Source organism: Salmo salar, chromosome 17 (genome assembly GCF_965601325.2).
Source record: "Salmo salar chromosome 17, fSalSal1, whole genome shotgun sequence".
In the NCBI taxonomy this organism is placed as follows: Eukaryota; Metazoa; Chordata; class Actinopteri; order Salmoniformes; family Salmonidae; genus Salmo; species Salmo salar.
The window spans coordinates 9,600,042-9,623,204 of record NC_138307.1 but is presented as its reverse complement, the minus strand read 5'-3'; the positions used below and the strand labels follow the sequence as shown (position 1 = coordinate 9,623,204).

The window sequence follows — 23,163 nt, the reverse complement described above, 5'->3', positions numbered from 1 at the left end:
GAAAGGTTGCTGGATCGAATCCCCGATCTGACAAGGTAAAAATCTGTCATTCTGCCCTTGAGCAAGGCAGTTACCCCGCTGTTCCCCGGGCGCCGATGACGTGGATGTCAATTTAAAGCAGCCCCCCCCCCCCCCACACACACCTCTCTGATTCAGAGGGGTTGGGTTAAATGTGGAAGACACATTTCAGTTGAATGCATTCAGTTGTACTGACCAGGTATCCCCCTTTCCCATATTGTGTCCCGTGTTGGTGTTTTGGAAGGGCAGAGTGGTGAGACATGAGAGATTGTGTGAATATTAGGGGTAAGATTACGGCAAGGCAAAAAATAGTTTTTTCGTCATATGTTTATACATATGCATCTATACCATTCTAAACCTGTATAAAATATTACCACTCACACATGGACCAAAAGTACGGAGGAGAGTCCAGAAAGAACAGCGGAATGGTGATTCATTCCTGTGTGTTTTTTTCCCCTCTTATTTTGTTCTCAATTTACATGAGGATGAGGGGGGGGGGGGGGGGGTGTTACAACATAGACCCCATGGCAATTCCTGGAATCCAGCAGGAGGGCTTGAGGGGGCTGTGTCGCCCTGAGCACGTTACTGTGCTACCACCACACACACAGAAAGAGAACACACACTCATCGCCAGCAGCAGGACTCAGTGAGGCAGACCATGACTCACAGAAGGATTTTATTTGGGTTGCAGTCCATTTATTTAACTGTTTTTGGGTTACAGTTTATTAGGCAGTGAGAGGCAGTGCTGTTCAGTTTGTCGTGTTGATAAAGACAAGCAAGTGCCGTATGATGGCTACAGCCAGCCACTATGTGGCAGCCCAATGGGGGTGCAAGGCTGTTGACTGCCTGCTGGGAGCTTTAGACTTGTAGACTGAGGCACATGTCAACATGCAAAGCCAGATACTGCATGACTCAACACTACAGGCACAGAAAGATGGTCACTTTTTAACAGGTTGTGGCTTTCATACAACACCTGGCTGTCATCCCAACATGCAAATATTGGTTGGATCTACATCGTTTCCACATTGTCATAACTGTAAACAACATTTCAGTCAACTGACAATTGGACATTGTTATGATCTCTTTTGCCCAATGGGATGATGGCTTCAAGAGTGCAAGACAAGTGTTGCAAACATGCACGCTTTCTGTTACACTTCTCCAACTGTTTCTGCCTTGTTACCCTCCCCACCACCCTGTAATGAAATGGAAAATCCCTTCACATCATTGCCATACGTTTAATATCAGTTTAGGTTGTAATACTAGCCCGTTTTACACAGATCACCCAGGTGCATCATTTTATTAAATATTCTTACGCACAGATATGATCTTAAATAGTTAATCCACAGCTATATAGTGATTTAATTACCATGAAGTAGGTGTGTTTTAGCAACTTCCTGTGATCTAGAAATGATCATGATTATGTGTGATTTACACCCTTAGTTATGTGTATAAACATTGTGATTATCCTTCATATTGTTTCAAGAACTGATGGTATGCTGAAATGTAATTTAAAAACTGAGCAAATAAATGAGGCCCAATCTCACAGATGAGGTACAAAGCATTCAGCTTCGCCAGCATCATTCACATAGGCTTCATAGCTGCTTTAGAACAAACGAATAGATGGACTGTCTGTTATTGCACTTCATTGGAAATGGCCACAGTTATGACAGCATACTGTAACAGTTATGACAAAAGCCTTTTTTCGTACTGTAACATTAATGACAACACTAAAGCCACCGCAGTCTTAATACAACTCTGGGGTCTCTCGACGTAACAATATGGTAACGGAAGTTGAGGCAAAATACACGTGTTTTTTTTGGTTTTGTTTTTAAGTAAACAACACCACACTGTTGCGTTTTCTCACGGCAAGACTTGACAGGAATAAATCTACACCTTTACTGAGTAACAAAGTAACAGTTGACCATCTAGATGGGTTGCGGCGGTTGACACACCTTCTATAACATGGATCATCAACTAGATTCCGCCGCGGGCCGATGTATTTATTTGTTTCTCGAGCGGATGGTCGGGGGGCCAGAACATAATTACTGCCAATTGACAGCAACAAGCCCAAACAGATATAACGTTTACTAAAGCATAATCATTTAAAAAACAGATTTCCAAACTTAAAATCAATTGGAGCCGATTTCATGTTCTTCCAGTCTCATATCCCAACAACAAAAATACCGCACAAAAAAAAATATATATTATTATTTATATTTGCCATGAACTTAGGGGGCCAAATAAATCCACCCGCAGGCCGCCAGCTGGAGTACCCTGTTCTATAAGATAATAGAGCACAGTGTAGTTTCTGGGGTGATGACGTGGAATAGAAGACTTTGTTAGTAGAAGATATTGATAGTTCTGTCTGGATTAGATCACTGACTGTGTGTTTCGAAGAGTTCTCTGGTGACACAACGCCTCATGATGCATCATTTATGGGTAGTCTGTTGAGGCGTTCTCATGATGACATCACTATGGAGAGTTGTTGGGTGACGCCACATGATATATCACTGTGTAGACTGAGTTTTTGGGCGACACCACATGACAAATGCCAGGGATAACACCGTATCCTCTAGAGTTCTCGGTGGTGACGCTATCATATAACACAGTGGATCACTGGATAGCGTTTGTCACGTGGGGGAAAAGGGGGGTGGGTTGAGAGGGGCTTCGGGGGGTACGCGGCTGTCCACAGGAAGTGATCTCTTGGTTGGTGTCTGGGCTGGTCTGTTCGGAGACGGGGGTGGTGACTTCACGGTTGTTAGTGCTGCACTCCACTGTGTGGGGATGGTGGTTGTGGTTATGGTGGGTGGCGCCGGTGGAGAGCTGGGGCGTGACGGCTACGTTGTTACTGTGGCCCCGGCGGTTGAGCTGGATGACGGTGGTCTTGGAGGGCATAGAGGAGACGCCGTTCTCAGAACTGGGCCGCTTGCAGTGGAACAGGATCAGGAAACACCTGTAGAACTGCAAGGGAGGGGGGGGGGGTGATGAGGGAGGGGGGGGTGTGATAAGGAGTGTGTGATAGGGGGGTGTGTGCGTTGCAAAATATATTTACACATGTTATTTAATCATTGCACCCATACTGCTTGCGCGCGCCAACGAGCATCTTCGTTGGCAGGCTCTATAATAGAATTTGCTTCTATTTGTGACGTCGAACGCGATGCAAGTCCTGCCTCTCCCATCTCCTCATTGGCTTTTAGAAGCATATACCCACTTGCCATCTCCTCATTGGTTATACCCACGTGGGTGATTGAAAGATGAACTGAGATCAGTCGGTCGGCTGTGGTAATACACCTTATTATGAAGGTTAGTTATTATGAAAGTGTAGATGCCAATCGCCATATAAAGTCCAAAGAAGAAAAAGCCTGGAAGGAGGAGAGATGACTAGAAACGATTCGGTTGACTGTTTTATGTGTGGATTAATTGTTGGAGTAGAGGACCTTTCAGGTAAATAATAATTTCAGGTAAAATAAGCTAGCAACAGCTAAATTGCCATAAATATTTAATCGTTTTCGACCTGTCCCCAAATTAATATAATTGGTTCAGAGTTTGTTTTGATATTTCAACCTGTGTGTCGTGATTGCGTTTGGTGTGGGGGGACAAAATCAATTTGCGGACGCACGCACTCGTGCGGTTTGGGCAAGGTGTTAGATTGCAGTATGAGCTGTAATGAATTCATCTTTGCCCTTTTTGTTTTGATTACAGGCATTGTCCTGATGATGTCGCTGTGCGAGGAGGTCCATGTCTATGAGTACATCCCCTCTCTGCGTCAGACAGACCTGTGCCATTACCACGAGCACCACTACGACGCAGCCTGCACCCTTGGGGCGTACCATCCCCTGCTCTTTGAGAAGGTACTGGTCCAGAGGATGAACAGCGCCACCCAGCACGACCTCAAAACTAAGGGCAAGGTCATGCTGTCGGGGTTCAGCGCGGTCAACTGTGGGCCATGACCCCTGACCTTTTACGTCATATGACCTATGGCCATCAAGAGACAGAGAGTGCCGATACTAATCAAGCGACTGAAGAGGCTAAGTTGAGTCAGCACTGTCGTCCGTGGGCCATGATCTGGCTTTTGACCTTTGACCTGGAAAATCAGGAAAATCAGGATGAAAGTGAAGAGGATGAGAGTGTTGCCAATACTAATCAATCTTAGGCTGTGGAGGCTAAGCGAGCGTGCTCGAGAACTGCCTTTGTCACAATGGATAGTGTCAACAACTGAAGCTGCTCTGGCCATCAGGTTCGGAGACCAGAGACTGTCAGGGTGTTGAACTGATAGTTGTTTCAACATTAAAAGAAGTAAAATAGTTTAAAGGCCGAACTCTGAAGTGCAGAGAAATTTCTTTTGTTTTTCGCTGAGCCTGGAAAAAGAAAAACCAGCCCGTTGCTGCTGGTTAGGATAGCAATAGCCAACATTGTTGAAAGGAGGGGGGGGTGTTTAGGGCATGTGGATGTCATGTTGTATTGTGTAATGAAGTAGTCCTTCAGGGATGTATTCCTACTGGAGAGATGGGTCATCTTTTTAAGGTATTGTTCTTGTGACACAATGTTGTACATGAGAGAGGTCTGGGTATGAATGTGGAAAAGTGATCTATAGATTCAAATATTGAATGTCGGTCAAAGGCATGTTTTTCTGATTCAACTAATGAGGTGCATTTTCATGTGCAGGTCATGTTTAGAGCATTAAAATACAGAATTGAAAACATGCCGTGTAAAGGGTTTTACTTGAGAGGGTAGGTTTGAATTTAAGCCGTTCAAAAAAGCATGTTGTGTTCCTTTTGATAAAGAATATTGCAGACCTTATTTGAAAAATTCAGGGATAGTAGTGTATGGGGGAAAACAACACTTTTCACTTTTTTTGCATGAACCAGTCTCACTCAACCTAACCACTGATCTGTGTGTATGTGAGTAAGGAACTCAAACTTTCTTATCAATGTTCTCATGTCCTCTGTACGTACGCTATTTAAAGTTACTGTACCTCAACGACTAGCTGGTAAAACTGACAGCAGTTACTTATCCTGGCCTTGATATGATTCTACAGCCACACTGTGTAAATAGAATGTAAATGTGGTTTGTTTGCCTATAGAAGTCTGGTCAAGTGTAATGCAATGAATGTAGCTATGAATAGTTTGAGGCACATTTATAATAAAAAAAGTAACCTTTATTTAAACTAGGCAAGTCAGTTAAGAACAGATTCTTATTTACAATGACGGCCTACCCCCCGGCCAAACCTGGTGTGTGCCGCCCTACGGGGCTCCCAATCACGGCCAGATGTGATACAGCCTGGATTCGAACCAGGGACTGTAGTGACGCCTCTTGCACTGAGATGCAGTGCCTTAGACCGCTGCGTCACTCAGGAGCCCAGCGGTCTAAGGCTTTTGGCAATGGTGATATAGACTTGATACTGTGCCAAATGTTCCCCGTGTGAAGTTAACTGTTAGTTAGCACTACGTCTTCTAGGAGTTAACCACTACAAAAGCAAAGCAGAGGCCTCAGCTTGGAAATATAAATGGACAGAATGTCCTTACGATGATTCACGTGTTTGTTTATATTGGGAATGGAATGCACCAAACACAGCAATAGAAATGTCATTTTTCTTTTGAATGATTTTTTTTTTTAGAAGTGTTTGCTGATCTACTGTTGAGGGTAAACACTAAAATATTCACTCCTTTTGGGATCTTTAAACAAAAATTATGTTGTTTTTACAGATAATTTTCTATAGCCAGAATCAGTTTGTACTGAACATAATTTGTTAGTTTGTATAAACTTTGTATTTCTTTTCCATTGTTTTCTACTTAAACTGTTGTGAATAAAGAGATTGTACTTGCCTTGTGATTTGACCCTTGTCTAACTAGCTGTTTAACTACATATCCCACAATTCAAGAGGCAAGGGCTGTATCTCAATTGCTTAAAAATGTATTACCTGCTCGTCTCCTCCCTTTGATTGAAAAACACTTGACCAGTGTAAGAAATAATGGTAGAAGCTCATCATTGGGCTGGCTTTCATCTGGTCACGTCTTTCACATCAATGTAACGAAGGAGAGGAGGTGGGTAGACACACATTTTTGGTTTAGGTTCTGCTCACCTGTTTGTTCATGAGTATATAGATGAGGGGGTTGATGACAGTGCTACTCTTAGCCATGATGGAGGGCACCACGGTCACGATGGGGGTGATAAGGCCCGGGTGTCCAAAGGTAGCCATCATGGCGATCACGCCGTAGGGCATCCAGCACAGCAGGTAACACACCACCGTAGTGATCACCATGAACAGGATGTGGAACTCTCTCCGCCGCGCCGCCGACTTACGGATCCGCCCCACCTGGGAGGAAATGATCATACATAAAGTTGTGCATAAATGTATGTCATGAGAGGCCAATCACATAGGAGGATGTAGAAGGACATACAAGGTCTTGTTACAATACTTAGAGAAATGTAATTTCCTTCCTTCACTGCTCAGGCTAATCAATGTTTACATTTGTATTTTATATAAAAGCCTCCTTTCCCTCCTTGACATAGGCTAATCAGTGTCATACTTATCACCAATACTTAAAAAAAAAACATCCTTCCTTGTAATAGGCTAATCACTGTTTCAATTATTTTAATAATGACTTTCCCTTCCTTCCCTAATTAACCTGACAGGACTGGTTGAGTGAAGCAGGGTTTCCAGTTCACTACCTTTACCTATCCTGTCATGTCACATCAGTTGTTGCTTAATCTTCCAGGAAGGCAGAGCGCTTTTCAAAAAGTATTCTAATAGGGCTACGCAAGTCTAAACACTTACAATCTCATTACCAGGCCAGACCTGTCTGATCTGAGTTTTCTGAAACACCTGTAGCCTTAAGATTCATCCCAGCTGAGAAAAAAAAACAACCTAATTATCTGGTCACAAGATGTTTTCTTTCTAGGATATCAGTCTTAATTGCAGTGGAGGAAAGGGAACCAAGTGTTAAAAAAAACACCATCTGTCCAATGAACAGTCTTAATCATGTAAAAGTAGTGTTCAGTTTCTCTCTTTGCGCGCACTCTCTCCTACTCTCTTCTCTCAATCCTACCAATCCGTAACCACCAACTTCCTTTCCAAGCATCTCAGTCTACAGACCACTGAAGACAGGGCATCTTACTACAGGAAGTCCATATGAAGGAGAAGTACTGAGTGCATATTATGTCTATATATATGTATGTCAAACACCTTATTACTTAAACACGGGGTGGAGGTGGAGACACCAGATAATGCTGACTGAGAGAGCGAGATATCACTAGGCACTGCTTCAGAATTCTACCCAATAACTGACAGTTTTAACGCTGCAAGTCTTTCTCATTATCAGTGGTTTATCAGCAGGTTCAGACCCTGACCCAACATGCTGATCTCCTCTGGTTCCTATCTCCTCTGTTCAAGCCTCACTTCTGTTGATGTTTTATTGACGAAAACACACACGTGCACTGGCAAATGTACACATCCATGTTGGTTTTAGGTACTGTAAACACCTACCACTTCTACAGATCACTTCTTCACAGGTAGATGGTTACAGTTTTCAGAATAAGAAGTGTTTGTGTGAAGAGTAGCGAATAAACAGAATATGTGAAGTCTAAACATTGTATGGTGTGTTTGATTTCAAGCCATTTTCATTTGAACCCATGTGGACAGGTGGGACAGCACACCTGTTTGACAGCGTAGAGCAGCCTCCCATAGCAGTAGACCATGACCAGCACAGGCAGCCCCAGACAGAAGATGAACAGGCAGATGATGTAGGAGTGAGACTGGGGCGTCTGGGATGTCCAGGTGACCGAGCAGCTGGTCCCGGCCCCCTCCAGGCCGTAACTACTCCAGCCCAGCAGGGGGGGCACTGTCCAGAACAGGGAGTAGAGCCAGGAGCCCACCACGGCCAGCAGAGGCTTGCGGTAGTCGGGGGCTTGCTTGTTGTACACGGTTAAGGTGCTGTAGCGGTCATAGGAGAGGAAGGCCAGCGAGATTAGCGACACAATTCCTGAGAGATGGATAGAGAAAGAGAGGGAGGTAGGGAGAGGAGGGAGGGAGAGAATGAGAGAAAGAGAGACAGACCGAGAGAGAGAGACAGACCGGGAGAGAGAACAAGAGGGATGGTGGTATACCGTGATTACTCATTACATGGATTATTGCGAGACAGTCACTGAGACAGATTATGGTGCACTGGCAGGCTACCCTTTAAAACAGACCAACTGCATGCGTTCTGTTTGGCTTTTCTAAACTGAGCCTTAACACCCAAGTAAACGATCACTTTTGAAGGGCGAACATATGAAATTGCCTATTTTATACGGCTATTTTAAGCAGCCCCATGAACACATCCCAGTGTGCATTACAGCAATGAAGAGGAATATTCCAGACCCTGCAATTATGAAAACACTACTGTAGTTTTCAGTTACATTTTGAAAGCTAACGGCCTTCAGTTGTCTAAGTCCAGTGGGATCTGTGAGAAGTTAAGCACTGCAGTATGTCAGCAGCTAATAGTGACAAGTCCAGTAATCATATGCATATGGTCCTCTATACTGGATTTCTACACTCTTAGATAAAAGGATTCCAAAAGGGTTCTTTGGCTGTCCCCATAGGAGAACCCTTTTTGGTTCCAGGTAGAACTATTTTGGGTTCCGTGTAGAACTCTCTGTGGAAAGGGTTTTACATGGAACCCAAAAGGGTTCTACCTGGAATCAAAAAGGGTTTTCCTATGGGGACAGCAGAAGAACCGTTTTAGGTTCTAGATAGCAAGATTTACCGGATAATACTTTAATTTAGCCAAACATATCTTGTCACTTCAAGGGGAATATCATATGATGCTTGTACTGTATGTATTTGTATTTGTATTTATTATGGATCCCCATTAGCTGCTGCTACTCTTCCTGGGTTCCAGCTAATTTAAGGCAGTTTATACAATTTTAAAACATTACAATACATTCTCATATTTCACAACACACCCTGTGCCCTCAGGCCCCTACTCCACCACTACCACATATCTACAGTACTAAATCCATGTGTATGTATAGTGTGTGTGTGTGTGTGTGTGTGTGTGTGTGTGTGTGTGTGTGTGTGTGTGTGTGTGTGTGTGTGTGTGTGTGTGTGTGTGTGTGACAATAAGATGTTATCATCAGGGCTTTTGAAGTATCCCAGCTCAATGAGCGTGTTCCTGCTGAAAGACCTTCTCTTCCTGTCTAGCCCAGAGGCAGGTTCCTGATGCATAGCCTTAACCCAGGACAGACAGGGACATCTCAATCTTGGAAACAAATAGATAGGGGGAGCAATACAAGGAGCCACTCCAGACACCATATAGCATCAAAGTTGTTAGAGTCAAGGTGATCGTTCGCACAAAGAAAGCCAGTCTCCAGCCACCGCTCTTCCTTGATAAGTATATTATGGGAAGTGAAGACACGCATGCAGACAAAAACATGCGCACGTGGACACACGCACAAGTGGGAGAGAGGGACTCTCAGGGGTCTACAGTAAAGGCCCTTGACAGGGCTTGTTTTCACATCACAAACACACACACAAGTGGGAGAGAGAGACTCTCAGGGGTCTACAGTAAAGGCCCCTGACAGGGCTTGTTTTCACATCACATATCAATGAAATGAGAAACTAAATGAGATAATACATTTTCCTCTCATATAATATTTCTCACCATCATGGCAATTTAAGTGCGTGTGTGTGAGTGGGACTGCGGTATGTGTGTATAAGGGTATTAGGTGCTGTGCTGAAATGATGCATTTGCTGTAAATGAGTCACTGCATCACTCCATATGTTCCACTGTAATTACTGCGTTATCAGATATGATTTAATTGACAGCTGATGAAGTGGTTTATATTATGCATTTGGAATAAGACACTATGTGAAATGCCTGCAGGGTACTAGCAACATGTACAGATGGCTTAATCAAATCCCAAAGTTGAGCAACTGAAGTGTCAAAATCCCTCTTATTCCCTACTGATACTCCTATCACTGCCATCAATTACATCGGTCCATTATCTGTCACAACAGCTAGTGGTATACTGTGTTCTGTATTCCATCCTACCCAGAACCGATTCCAGTGAATCACACAATGGATAAACTGAAGTGATACTGGTTATAGCAGTGTGTGGCTCTTTCTTTTCTTCTAAGATATAATCAAATGATTTCCACGCACCTGTAAAAAGGCAACTCAGATGTGCTAGTGCTTTTCCTACAGTGAATCACACAATGGAACATGTCACAGATGCTCTCCCGGCTGTGAACGTTTGCTTTCTCCATCAGTTACCTAACCTGTCTATGCTAATGACAACGATGTACAGAGCACAAACAGGAACCCCCTATGGTCCTCCAGCCCCCTGTATAATGAAGACACGAACACTCACAGATGAGTAACTAACCCCCCATCATGGTTACCCTGTCCAGCCAAGAGGACAGTATTCAGCCCAAACTGACTTAATCAACTCTCTCTGTCTTCAGGCTCTTCACACACAACCCCCATGCCCAACAATTAACATTCATGTAATTTATTGTATGTTAATAGAATTTCTTTTTGTCAATCATAATTCTAGGTAACAGAAAAAAATAGTTAATTATAATTCTAGGTAACAGAAAAAAATAGTTAATTATAATTCTAGGTAATAGAAAAAATAGTTAATTATAATTCTAGGTAATAGAAAAAATATTTAAATATAATTCTAGGTGATAGAAAAAATATTTTAATATAATTCTATGGTGTGGAATATGGTCATATATTCTGAGAAATTGATAATCGTGTTAGACAATTGGACATTATAATGGTAATGTTATGTCAATGTATAGGTCTTAAAGTTGAAATCATTGAATAGAAATATACATTTTGCTTGTATATTGTGGAAGATTTAACCACACTGTTCATCTAGGTTCTATCATTTGTTTTAGTAACGGTAACTGGGAAGCCAGTATTCATTAACTACAGTTGAAGTCAGAAGTTTACATACACTTATGTTGGAGTCATTAAAACTAGTTTTTCAACCACCACAAATTTCTTGTTAACAGACTATAGTTTTGGCAAGTCGGTTAGGACATCTACTTTGTGCATGACACAAGTAATTTTTCCAACAATTGTTTACAGACAGATTATTTAACTGATCACAATTCCAGTGGGTCAGAAGTTTACATACACTAAGTTGACTGCGCCTTTAAACAGCTTGGAATATTCCAGAAAATGATGTCATGGCTTTAGAAGCGTCTGATAGGCTAATTGACATCATTTGAGTCAATTGGAAGTGTACCTGTGGATGTATTTCAAGGCCTACCTTCAAACTCAGTGCCTCTTTGCTTGTCATCATGGGAAAATCAAAAGAAATCAGCCAAGACCTCAGAAAAAAAATTGTAGACCTCCAAGAGTCTGGTTCATCCAGCAATTTCCAAACGCCTGAAGGTACCACGTTCATTTGTACAAACAATAGTACGCCAGTATAAACACCATGGTACCACGAAACCATCATACCGCTCAGGAAGGAGACTCATTCTGTCTCCTAGAGATGAACGCACTTTGGTGCGAAAAGTGCAAATCAATCCCAGAACAACAGCAGTGAAGATGCTGGAGAAAACAGGCACAAAAGTATCTATATCCACAGTAAAACGAGTCCTATATCGACATAACCTGAAAGGCCGCTCAACAAGGAACTGCTCCAAAACCGCCAGACTACGGTTTGCAAATGCACATGGGGACAAAGATCGTACATTTTGGAGAAATGTCCTCTGGTCTGATGAAAAAAAAATAGAACTGTTTGGTCATAATGACCGTCGTTATGTTCGGACGAAAAAGGGGGACGCTTGCAAGCCGAAGAACACCATCCCAACTGTGAAGCACGGAGGTGGCAGCATCATGTTGTGGGGGTGCTTTGCTGCAGGAGGGACTGGTGCACTTCACAAAATAGATGGCATGATGAGGAAGGAACATTATGTGGATATATTGAAGCAACATCTCAAGACATCAGTCAGGAAGTTAAAGCTTGGTTGCAAATGGGTCTTCCAAATGGACAATGTGTCACATGGAATGACGCTAGAGAGGCGAAGCAGGTATGGGGAGGCAAACATTTAATGTAGAACAGACATGGAACGAGACAGGAACAGCGTCAGCAAACGAGTAACAGACAAAAACACTCAATGCAGCAGCGGGGAACAGAGCAAGGGAACTGACAAATATAGGGGAGGTAATAACAGGTGATGAGTGAGTCCAGGTGAGTCCAATATCGCTGATGCGCATGACGAGGGAAGGCAGGTGTGCGAAATGGATGATAGGAGTGTGTGATGCAGGGCAGCCTGGCGCCCTCAAGCACCGGGGGGGGGGGGGGAGCGGGAGCAGATGTGACAGTACCCCCCCCACCCGGCGTCCCACCTGGGCGAACCGGCCGAGACATGGGCACTGGGCAAGGCAGTTGGGGCGTGGAAGCCCAACGAACTGGCAGGAGCGTGAGAGCCTGGCGAGCCAGCTGAGGCAAGACGCCTGTCGATCCCGCTGCAGAGAGGGAGCCCGAAGATCTGGTGGAGTGTAACGTGGGATGGGAAACCGCCGAGCCAACCGAGGCAAGGAAGCCTCTCGAGCCAGCCAGGGCGTGAAAGCCCGATGGGCTGGCTTAGGCACCCCCGGTTCCATCGACGGCGGAATCCACCCCGACGTCACCAACAAAACAAAAAAACGAACTAAAAAAACTCCTGGACCGGCTGGGAGAACAAGAACTGACGATCCGGCTGAGGCCCGACGTGGATGGGAACCATCCGAGCCAACTGGGGAAAGGAGCGGGAGCAGACATGACACAATGACCCCAAGCATACTTCCAAAGTCGTGGAAAAATGGCTTAAGGACAACAAAGTCAAGGTATTGGAGTGGCCATCACAAAGCCCTGACCTCAATCCTATAGAACATTTGTGGGCAGAACTGAAAAACCATGTGCGAGCAAGGCCTACAAACCTGACTCAGTTACACCAGCTCTGTCAGGAGGAATGGGCCAAAATTCACCCAACTTATTGTGGGAAGCTTGTGGAAGGCTACCCGAAATGTTTGACCCAAGTTAAACAATTTAAAGGCAATGCTACCAAATACTAATTGAGTATATGTAAACTTCTGACCCACTTGGAATGTGATGAAAGAAATAAAAGCTGAAATAAATCATTCTCTCTACTAGTATTCTGACATTTCACATTCTTAAAATAAAGTGGTGATCCTAACTGACCTAAGACAGGGAATTTTTACTAGGATTAAATGTCAGGAATTGTGAAAAACTGAGTTTAAATGTATTTAGCTAAGGTGTATGTAAACTTCCGACTTCAACTGTACATATACCCCTTGGCCATATCATCCCCCAAAATGGTCTCCAATTCCACTGATGACACACAAATCTATGTTCAATCCAAAACTACCTCTGACCTCCCCCCACCATCACGCATCAGCTGTTTAAAATAAATAAAATCGTGGATAAGCTCAAACTTTCTGAAGCTCAACATTTGCACCTGACAAATCCTTGCATGGCTTAGCTCCCTCCTGTCTCTCTGACATGCTAAACATCTACACCCCCAACCGCAGCCTTCGATCCTTTGACTCAGGCTTACTGGTCGGCCCCCTCACCAGACTACACTCCATGGGGGGATCGTGCCTTCACTCTCTGGAACTCTCTCACCCCTGAACTCCCCGATTCCGACTCCATCCAAATCTTCAAAAACAACCATTTCAGACTAGCATTCAGCCTATAGCGTTTTAAACCGTCTAGCTCTTTTTATTTTTTTCTACCTGTCGTGTTACAGAGGTCACTTAAGTAGCCTCTCAATTTCAACTGCCTTTATGAGCTTGACTTTGTTATTGCTGTTGTTGCTGTATTCCCCCATGTATTAATTATCTTGCTATTTTTGGGGTGCCATGCGCCTTTGTTGTAAGCATTTTGCTTTTAATATTGTCATGTTTATTTTGGCTATTTTATGTTTTACTCTGTAAGTGTCCCTAGGTATCTTGAAAAGCACAAATACAATATATTATTATTATTATTATTATATAAATGCTGCTGCAAATGAAAATGTTGCTGTAGGAAGATGCTGAGGCTGATGCTTTAATAAGGACCTCTGAGCCCCGAATGGTAATCTTTCAACATAAGTCCACTAATTTATCGAGGGGTGAGAAAGCGGTGTCAAATTCAGAAACAGCCTGGCTAAGCTCTGTAGCTCGCAACAGTGGGCACATGCTGCATGTCTGTCATTACAGATTGGATATACAATCTACTCGGCTCCGCTCCCCAGTTACATTTCTTTGACTCAATCAGTGCAAGGCACACAATCACACTCCCTCCTTCGAGGACCAGAGGGCGGAAAAGACGCTACAGCAGCAAGGCCAGTGATTGGCTCTTCCCTCTGGTTGACCCCTAGGGGAGCCGACCTGTCAGTGCAGATGAGGAAGCGGCCGAGTTCATCCATGTCATTTAACCCTCTTCCCTCCACCAAGAGACTAGAGAGACAGTCAGACTCAGACCATGGTCCGTTTATCATGCCCAGGTTTCTCATATGCCAATATTCAATATTGAATTCCATCTAGAAATCTCATAGGAGTCCCTGATTGTATATAAAGCAACATTTTCCCTCTTGAGAAACCTCCGTGCCAAATTATACATTATGAATTTCCCAAGGTTTTCATCGATTCATTTGCCCTTTCATTTTTTTATTTGGCATCTCATCAACCTCTGGGTCGCCCTTACAGAGTAATTATATTATCTCACATGTATCAGAATGTAACTATCTCAACATTACTATTTTCTATAAATAGATCCACAAGAAACAGTGAACCAATACCGATAACTTACCAAGCTATAGTATGCATGAGAGCATCCAGTAATTCACACAGAATGTATGTGATACATATATCAGTGGGCATTACATACATTCTTAATATAGAATTCAATTAGATGTATGGAGTCACAAAGGACATACAGTGCCTTCGGAAAGTATTCAGATCCCTTGACTTTTTCCACTTTGTTACGTCACAGCCTTCTTCTAAAATGTATTAAATCGTTTTTTTGCCCCTCATCAATCTACACACAATACCGCATAATGACACATTTATATAAAACAAAAACTGAAATATCACAGTTACATAAGTATTCAGACCCTTTACTCAGTACTTTATTTTTTAACATTACATTTTTTTAACTAGTCAAGTCAGTTAAGAACAAAATCTTATTTACAATGATGGCCTAGGAACAGTGTGTTAACTTCCTTGTTCAGGGGCAGAATTACAGATTTTTACCTTGTCAGCTCGGGGATTTGATCTAGCAACATTTCGGTTACTAGCCCAATGCTCTAACCGCTAGGCTACCTGCCACCTTTGGCAGTGATTACAGCCTCGAGTCTTCTTGGGTATGATGCTACAAGCTTGGCACACCTGTATTTGGGGAGTTTCTCCCATTCCTCTTTGCAGATCCTCTCAAGCTCTGTCAGGTTGGATGGGGAGCATTGCTGCACAGCTATTTTCAGTTCTCTCCAAAGATGTTTGATCGGGTTCAAGTCCGGGCTCTGGCTGGGCCACTCAAGGACATTCAGAGACTTGTCCCGATGCCACTCCTGTGTTGTCTTGGTTGTGTCGTTGTCCTGTTGGAAGGTGAACCTTCGCCCCAGTCTGAGGTCATGAGTGCTCTGGAGCAGGTTTTCATCAAGGATCTCTCTGTACTTTGCTCCGTTTATCTTTGCCTCGATCCTGACTCGTCTCCCGGTCCCTGCGCTGAAAATCATCCCCACAGCATGATGCTGCCACCACCATGCTTCACCGTAGGGATGGTGCCAGGTTTATTCCAGACGTGACGCTCAGCATTCAGGCCAAGAGTTCAATCTTGGTTTCATCAGCTCTGAGAATCTTGTTTCTCATGGTCTGAGTGTTTTTAGGTGCCTTTTGGAAAAATCCAAACGGGCTGTCATGTGCCTTTTACTGAGGAGTGGCTTCTGTCTGGTCACTCTACCATAAAGGCCTGATTGGTGGAGTGCTGCAGAGATGGTTGTCCTTCAGGTTCTCCCATCTCCACAGAGGATCTCTAGAGGTCTGTCAGACTGACCATTGGGTTCTTGGTCACCTACCTGACCAAGGCCCTTCTCCCCCGATTGCTCAGTTTGGCCAGGCGGCCACCTCTAGCCAAATTTGACAGATTGATGTTATTTTTTTGTTGAAGGAAAGCTTCTAAATTGCTTTCAACACTTCATGGACATTTGCATTAAATAGCGATTGGTGCAATGAAGTGGCGGCAGCCTATCAGAAGAATTGGGGGTGTGGCCTATTGTGGGGCGTGTCTTTCAAGTGGTTATTTTTGGCCACCCGTGCGAGTGAATTCCATTCCAGGTAATGTGTTCTGTATTTTGTTTTTCATGATTTTATGTTTACTGCCAGCACTAAATCTTAAATGATATCTGTGTATGTACTGTGATAATAAAGAAATGGTCACAATTTGCTTAAAATAAGTCTTATTTAAAGAAAGTATTTTGAGTTATGGAACCAACTTAATACAGTATCTTGACTACCGGGAAATAGATTTAATTGTTTTGAACCCAATTGAAGAAAATCTGATAGTTAATTCCAAAGTAAAAAATCGACTTGGTAAAATTGTGTTGTATATTAGTTAGTATTTATGTTATTTATTAGGTTTAACCAAAGGGGAAAAGTAAGTAGACTGTTGAAAGAAATAGGTTGCAACTTGAAATCTAAGTTTTTTTAATAATCAAATACATTTTTACATTTTACATTTTAGTCATTTAGCAGACGCTCTTATCCAGAGCGACTTACAGTAGTGAATGCATACATTTCATACAATTTCATACATTTTTTTTTTCTTTTTTTTTTCTCTGTGCTGGCCCCCCGTGGGAATCGAACCCACAACCCTGGCGTTGCAAACACCATGCTCTACCAACTGAGCTACAGGGAAGGCTACAGTTGGCATTGAATCATATATTTGGTTTCAACAAATATACTTTTTTTCAATTGAGAAAACCTAACTAATTTACTTGTAACATTTGTTGATCCAGAGTAATTTTTTCTATATTTGTATGTCATTCTATGTACATACAGTCACTTTGGGTTTAAATCTAAAGCAGTCATTACAACATGCTTTGAACCATGATGACTTGTATAATCTCATCTTCCAATCTCCCACCATCTCCATCCCATGTTAGTTCATTTCTGTGAGCGTACTTCCTACACTCCAGAAGGACCTCCTCTCCTCACAGCATGTTCTAACCTAAAAGCTCTTTTTAATCATGTCTATCAGCGCCCCTCCAGATTACTCTGGAAAACAGAGATTTGGGCCCTGCCACGCTTGAACACAGGAAAAAAGCCACATTCCAGATAAACAGAAATGTCTATGGTTGTGCAGAGGTGTGTGGATCACTTCTTTTGTTTGGAGGCTGTTTTTTGGAGAGTAGACCTAAAAGTTTGTGGTTGTAGTCTATTTTTGGAGAATAGTAGATGTTCGGGAGCTGTTTTTGCTTCAGACCTCCACTTTAGGTACTGCTGGGTAGCGGATGGCCGGGAGGCCAGGTTCGGAATGAGGACCCCACTCAACAGCTGTAGCCCATCAGTCGCCATCTGCCAAGTGACTTTGCATGGTAACCTCTCTTAATTTAACTACCCAAGATGCTTCAGAGGCCCAGGTCATCTGTTAATTATTCAACAGTAGTAGGGACAAAAAGTCTAAATTATTGAACATTATATGAAAATGCAAGGTGCGTCCACTTTGCTCAAAGTAAAGTTCCTACATCTATATTGATCTCATAACTAAGAGCATATTACTGACCACTGCAGTGCAGTTTGTGTGCACGTCTTCTGCAGAGGGTTTCAACTGCGCACAGTATGGCACATAGAAATATAATTAATCTTCCTGCTTTACTTTGTGGCCGCTGGTCCACCCATCATGGCACATTGACTTCAATAGGGATGCCGGTTCTAGTAAGTTTATTTCTATGGTATCCCACCACCTGCGGTGGAGTTAAGCTAAGCCCTGAGCACTATTGAGAAACAGGGAATGGATGGAGAGAGTGGGTGGGGGGGCTGACTTGCTCGGTGCAGTGTGACTCACAGAGGGAGAAATGTCTTGGTATTTCAGTGGCCATTCACAGTTCACACGCCATCCTGCAGATTCCACCTCAGAGGTTGAGGTCACCTTGGTGGACCAATATTAACAACCAGCAGAGAGGAGGCTGGATGGCAGTTTTTAGCCAGGGGAGGAGTATAGGGACTTGTAGGTGTCTGTCATCTTCACTGTGTCATTGTGGAATGGGCTGCTGTTCTGGAAAACTTACCCATACCTCTATTGGGTACATTTTGTCCATTAAAAGGCCAGGGTGTGAAATGAATGTGGTTTGGAGTTTCTGGATTCTGGAACACCATGTACTGCACCCTATTAAATTAGCAAAACTCTTTGACATCAACACTATTATGCTCCAACAGAGGGAAGCATTGGTATAATCCAAATTGCAGTAGTGTAACCCCTCTCAAATACTCATATTCAAATCAAAATCACATTTTATTTGTCTCATGCACCCAATACAACAGCTGTACACTCAGAAAAAAAGGTGCTATGTAGAACCTAAACTGGTTCTTTGGATGTCCCCATATGAGAGCCCTTTGAAGAACCCTTTTTGGTCCCAGGTAGAACCCTTTTTGAATTCCATCCCTTTACACAGAGGGTTCTACATGGAACTCAAAAGAGTTCTACCTGGAACCAGAAAGAGTTATCCTATGGGGACAGCCAAATAACCTTTTTGGAACCCTTTTGTCTACGAGTTAGACTTTAACGTGAAATGCTTACTAACGAGCCCTTTCCCAACAACGCAGGATTAAAAAGTAAGAGATTTGCACCAAACAAAAAAGGAAATAGTAACACAATAAAAACAATAACGAGGCTGTATACAAAGAGTACTGGTACTGAGTCAATGTGCAGGGATACGAGGTAGTTGAGGTGATTGAGGTACTATGTACATGTAGGTTGGGGTAAAAGTGACTGGGCAATCAGGATAAATAATAAACAGAGTAGCAGCAGCTATGTAAAGAGTGTGAAAGAGTGTGAATGTGTGCCTATGTGTGAGTGTGTGTGCAAGGCATCAATATGCATATGCGTTGTGTGTGTTTTGTGTGTATGAGCATATGTAGTGTGTGTGTGTATGTCTATGCGTGTGTTGGAATGTCAGTGTAGTATGTGTGCATAGAGCCAGTGCAAGAAAAAGGGGGTCAATGCAGATAGTCTGGGTAGCCATATGATTAACTGTTCAGTAGTCTTATAGCTTGGGGGTAAAAGCTGTTCAGGAGCCTTTGAGCCTTTTTTCTTCCGGTACCGCTTGCCTTGCGGTAGCAGAGAAACCAGTCTATGACATGGGTGGCTGGAGTCTTTGACACCACCTGGTATAGAGGTCCTGGATGGCAGGGAGCTCTGCCCCGGTGATGTACCCTCTGTAGCGCCTTACGGTCGGATGGCAAGCAGTTGCCATACCAAGCGGTGATTCAGCCAGTCAAGATGCTCTCAATGGTGCAGCTGTAGAACTTTTTGAGGATCTGAAGACCCATGCTAAATCTTTTCAGAGGCGTTGTCGTACCGTCTTCACGATTGTGTTGGTGTGTTTGGACCATGATAGGTCCTTTGTGATGTGGACACCAAGGAACTTGAAGCACTCGACCCGCTCCACTACAGCCCCGTTGATGTGAATGGCAGTGTACTCGCCCCTCCGTTTCTGTAGTCCTGTAATCCACAATCATTTGTCTTGCTGACGTTGAGGGAGAGGTTGTAGTCTTGGCACCACACTGACAGCTCTCCGACCTCCTCCCTATAGGCTGGCTCATTGTCGTCAGGGTGATCAGGCCTACCACTATCGTGTTGACTGCAAACTTAATAATGGTGTTGGAGTTGTGCGTGGTCATGCAGTCGTGGGTGAACAGGGAGTACAGGAGGGGACTAAGCATGCACCCCCGAGGGACCCCCATGTTGAGGGTCAGGGTGGCGGATGTGTTGTTGCCTACCCTCCTCACCTGGGGTCATTTATAACGGTTTATATGTATTTTATAAGCTGTTCATTTCAAGTTTGTAGTTCTATAATAAACGGTTGTCATAAACAGTTAACCCATTGTTTGAAATTGTGAGCTCGTTAGCTGCTTGTTAAATAATCAGCTCAGAAAATAAGAGCTTGGCTGTGACACAATTACTCCAACAGTTGATATTACTGAAAAAAATCCATTACCTGATATGTAAACACACAAAGGCCCAGAAGACTCTTCTTCTCTATCTAACAACTGCAGAGTGTAGCCTAGCAAGCCAACAGCCAGGCAGGGCTATGGCATAACAGGTTCTGGGCTCAGTGCTCTGCTATCCCATGAACAGACTGACCTTCTTATCAACCATAAACACCCCTCAGCCCATTTTCAAAACACTCGGGTCATGTGATGTTACAAACACTGAGAATTGCCCTAGTTTTGCCCCTCAAACCAGAGACAAATGGGCTGGGCTGAGAAAAATTCTAGAAGGCAGAGATACTCCGAGTCGATATTGAAGAAATTCACCTTAACCACACCCACAAATTGTGGAAAACAAACATAATTTTTCTATTGATCCCCCGTTGTAAAAAAGCCAACTTCATAGTTGATTTTATGTTGTACAGAAAATAACAAAACATGCCAAAAAAGTAGCTGTATTGTTCAATGTACAAGTAACCAGGACAAAAATCCTGACCTACAGTTCACAATGCTCCGATATAGGGAAATACAGCCTGCAAGAAGAGCCGCTGATTTTGGCATTGTATATCGATTAACTCTCCTTAAATGATGATTTATTCGTTTTAGTCTCTGAATCATTTAATCAAACTGTTCACCACCAGTTCCTGATATCAGGGCACAAAAACTACAATCTGTCTCCTGAAATAGCCTAGTGTGTATGGTCACACATGTCGTCTCAGTGCTGTACTCTTGACTGCAGCGGCAAAGAGGCTTTGGCAGACTTATTGCTGAGACAATTTGTTCTACATTTTTGTGGTAAAGAGCAACATAGCAGGCTGTAGTATATTGGTGGAATAATATAATCTTAGGGTAGCTGGAAGATGTAACAAATTGGCATTTTAAGAAACAGGACATGGTTATGCATTCTCCTTTTTTGATATTCAATGGTAATTAAATGATAATGATATTCAAATCCTGGCATGCACTCACTTCTCAATTCCCCTCACGAGTGTGCCTTTTGTGGAACGCTTTGGTGAGAAAACCTCTTGGGGCAATTAGGAGAAGTAACAGAATGGCATTTGAAGCAACAGGGCAACCTTATGCATTTGTCCTTTTTGATATTCAATTATATTGAATGATAATAACGATATTCAAAGCGTGCCCCCCCTCCTCAATTCCCCTCCTGAGTGCACATTTGATTTACAGTGAGTCCCACTTCATATTTATTTATACTGTATTCTAGTCAAGGCTCATCATATAACTACTGCTGTACACAGCTTTTCTACTCATATACTGTCCATACACACCATTATATACATAGATATTTATGTTCCCGGACATGGACATTGCTCGTTCTTATATGTCTTTCTTAATTTGGATTTTTTGGGATTATGTATGTAATGTATTGTTAGCTATTACTGCACTGTTTGAGCTAGAAACATAAACATTTCGCTGAACCTTAACGTCTGCAAAATATGTGTACACAACCTATACATTGCATTTGATTTGATTTGATTTGGATTCTAAATAATGGACTTTTTTTGGAGGGGCAAATCAAGTGTAATTCCCTCTCTTTCTCGGTTTGACTTGGCAGCGAGAGTACACTGGAGTCACAATTAAACTGTCCGTGGGGCACAGATGTAACTGCTGACAACACACTATCCATAAAACAATTCTGCTGTATGTGTGACATCAGGAACAATTGTGGGCTAACACGGTCATGTGGCACGCGGGAGATCCGAAAGTGGAAGTCCATCACTTCGCTCCAATAACTTAATCTCTGTACCCCACACTACACCTTTCATCGGCAACATTATCTGATACAAATTACCTAAAGACAATCCCTAGTTCAGGACTCTCCAACCCTGTTCCTGGAGAGTAAACGTCCTTACGCAGCTGATTCTGATTATTAGCAGGTTGATAAAGTGAATCAACTCTTTGGAACCGTGATTTCCTTAAACACATTGATGAGGCATCGAGGCTTTGGTTGTGTAATTGTGAAAAGCATATAGTTACTTTGGTGACTATTTTGTTACGTAACAGCTTACTTAGCTCACCGAAACAAGAGTTGGCGAAGCCGTACCACATGCACCCGTGCTTCCCGTACAGCCAGCGTGCGTGTAGACTGGAGGCGAAGCTGAGCGTGGTGCCACAGAGGCACACCAGCATGTCACTCACGCTGATGTTCAGCAAAAGCATGTTCACCGGCGTCCGCAGAGTTTTGAACTTAATAAACAGGATCAATACCACCAGGTTATTGATGAAACCAAAAACCATTATAGATCCAAGGAAGACGGACATCACATGGTGTCCGGTCCGAGACAGTCTTTTCGCCGGGGGCTCGTTCCATTCTTGATCCAGAGAGCTCAGTGGATCCTCGATGCTTCCATTAGAGCTGAAGTTTAAATTGGCCACCTCGGTATACATCGTTTGCAGTGATCCACATTCGAGAATGTCTCACATGGAGATACAATTATAATATTTCAACCGTCAATGTACTACAATAGGCAACAGCATCACATTTTTAATTGGCAATATCAACTGCCGACGGAGTTGTAGGCTAGAGGTGGTAGTATAGAGCCCACGGTAAAAAACTTCAACTTCATTTTCTGAACATGAATCCAGACTCCTTGTATCCTCAAGAGGTGCAAAACAGGCTCATTCCGCTTGGAAACCGTAGTAGACAATTATGGTGTTTCAAATCGGAGTTGAAAATAATGTTTAATGCAAATAGAAATAGTAACGATAAATCAATAATAATGATAAATCAATAATAATAACCACTAATATCCGATCAATCCAGATGAATCCAAACAGGAATCAGGTCATCACCATGTAACACTTGCGTCAAATAAAACTAGTCGAAGCATTATAATAACATTATTATTATTATTATTCGGTTACTTTAGTTGGCTTGTCTCTCTCCAAAAGCTATGACACAGACGAATACAATCCAATGGCACTTCTCTTCTCAT

At 43.0% G+C, this 23,163-nt stretch overlaps 2 protein-coding genes across 2 annotated transcripts in view; one reads left to right on the top strand and one right to left on the bottom strand.

Annotated features, from left to right (window-relative positions):
• The window catches only part of LOC106575252 (beta-galactoside alpha-2,6-sialyltransferase 2), a 25,814-nt gene extending 19,965 nt beyond the window's left edge, over nt 1-5,849 (top strand). Inside the window, exon 6 of the mRNA XM_014151646.3 lies at nt 3,720-5,849. Within this exon, the coding sequence (XP_014007121.1) occupies nt 3,720-3,967 (248 nt within the window). The 3' untranslated portion in view covers nt 3,968-5,849. The remainder of the gene's footprint in view (nt 1-3,719) is intronic.
• Nucleotides 159-23,163, bottom strand: LOC106575253 (parapinopsin). The gene is made up of 4 exons (XM_014151647.3): nt 22,246-23,163; nt 7,674-7,999; nt 6,100-6,333; nt 159-2,978 (listed from the first exon to the last, which is right to left on the bottom strand). Exons 1-4 carry the CDS (start codon nt 22,613-22,615, stop codon nt 2,631-2,633), a joined length of 1,278 nt encoding a protein of 425 aa, XP_014007122.1. The 5' UTR covers nt 22,616-23,163; the 3' UTR covers nt 159-2,630.

Excerpts from the sequence above, each read along its gene's own strand:
- LOC106575253 (XM_014151647.3), bottom strand. The coding sequence starts at position 22,615 with ATGTATACCGAGGTGGCCAATTTAAACTTCAGCTCTAATGGAAGCATC. Across the intron at positions 8,000-22,245 it reads CTTCGCCAACTCTTGTTTCG|GAATTGTGTCGCTAATCTCG; the intron begins GTGAGCTAAGTA and ends TCCATCTCTCAG. Across the intron at positions 2,979-6,099 it reads ATATACTCATGAACAAACAG|TTCTACAGGTGTTTCCTGAT; the intron begins GTGAGCAGAACC and ends CCTCCCTTGCAG.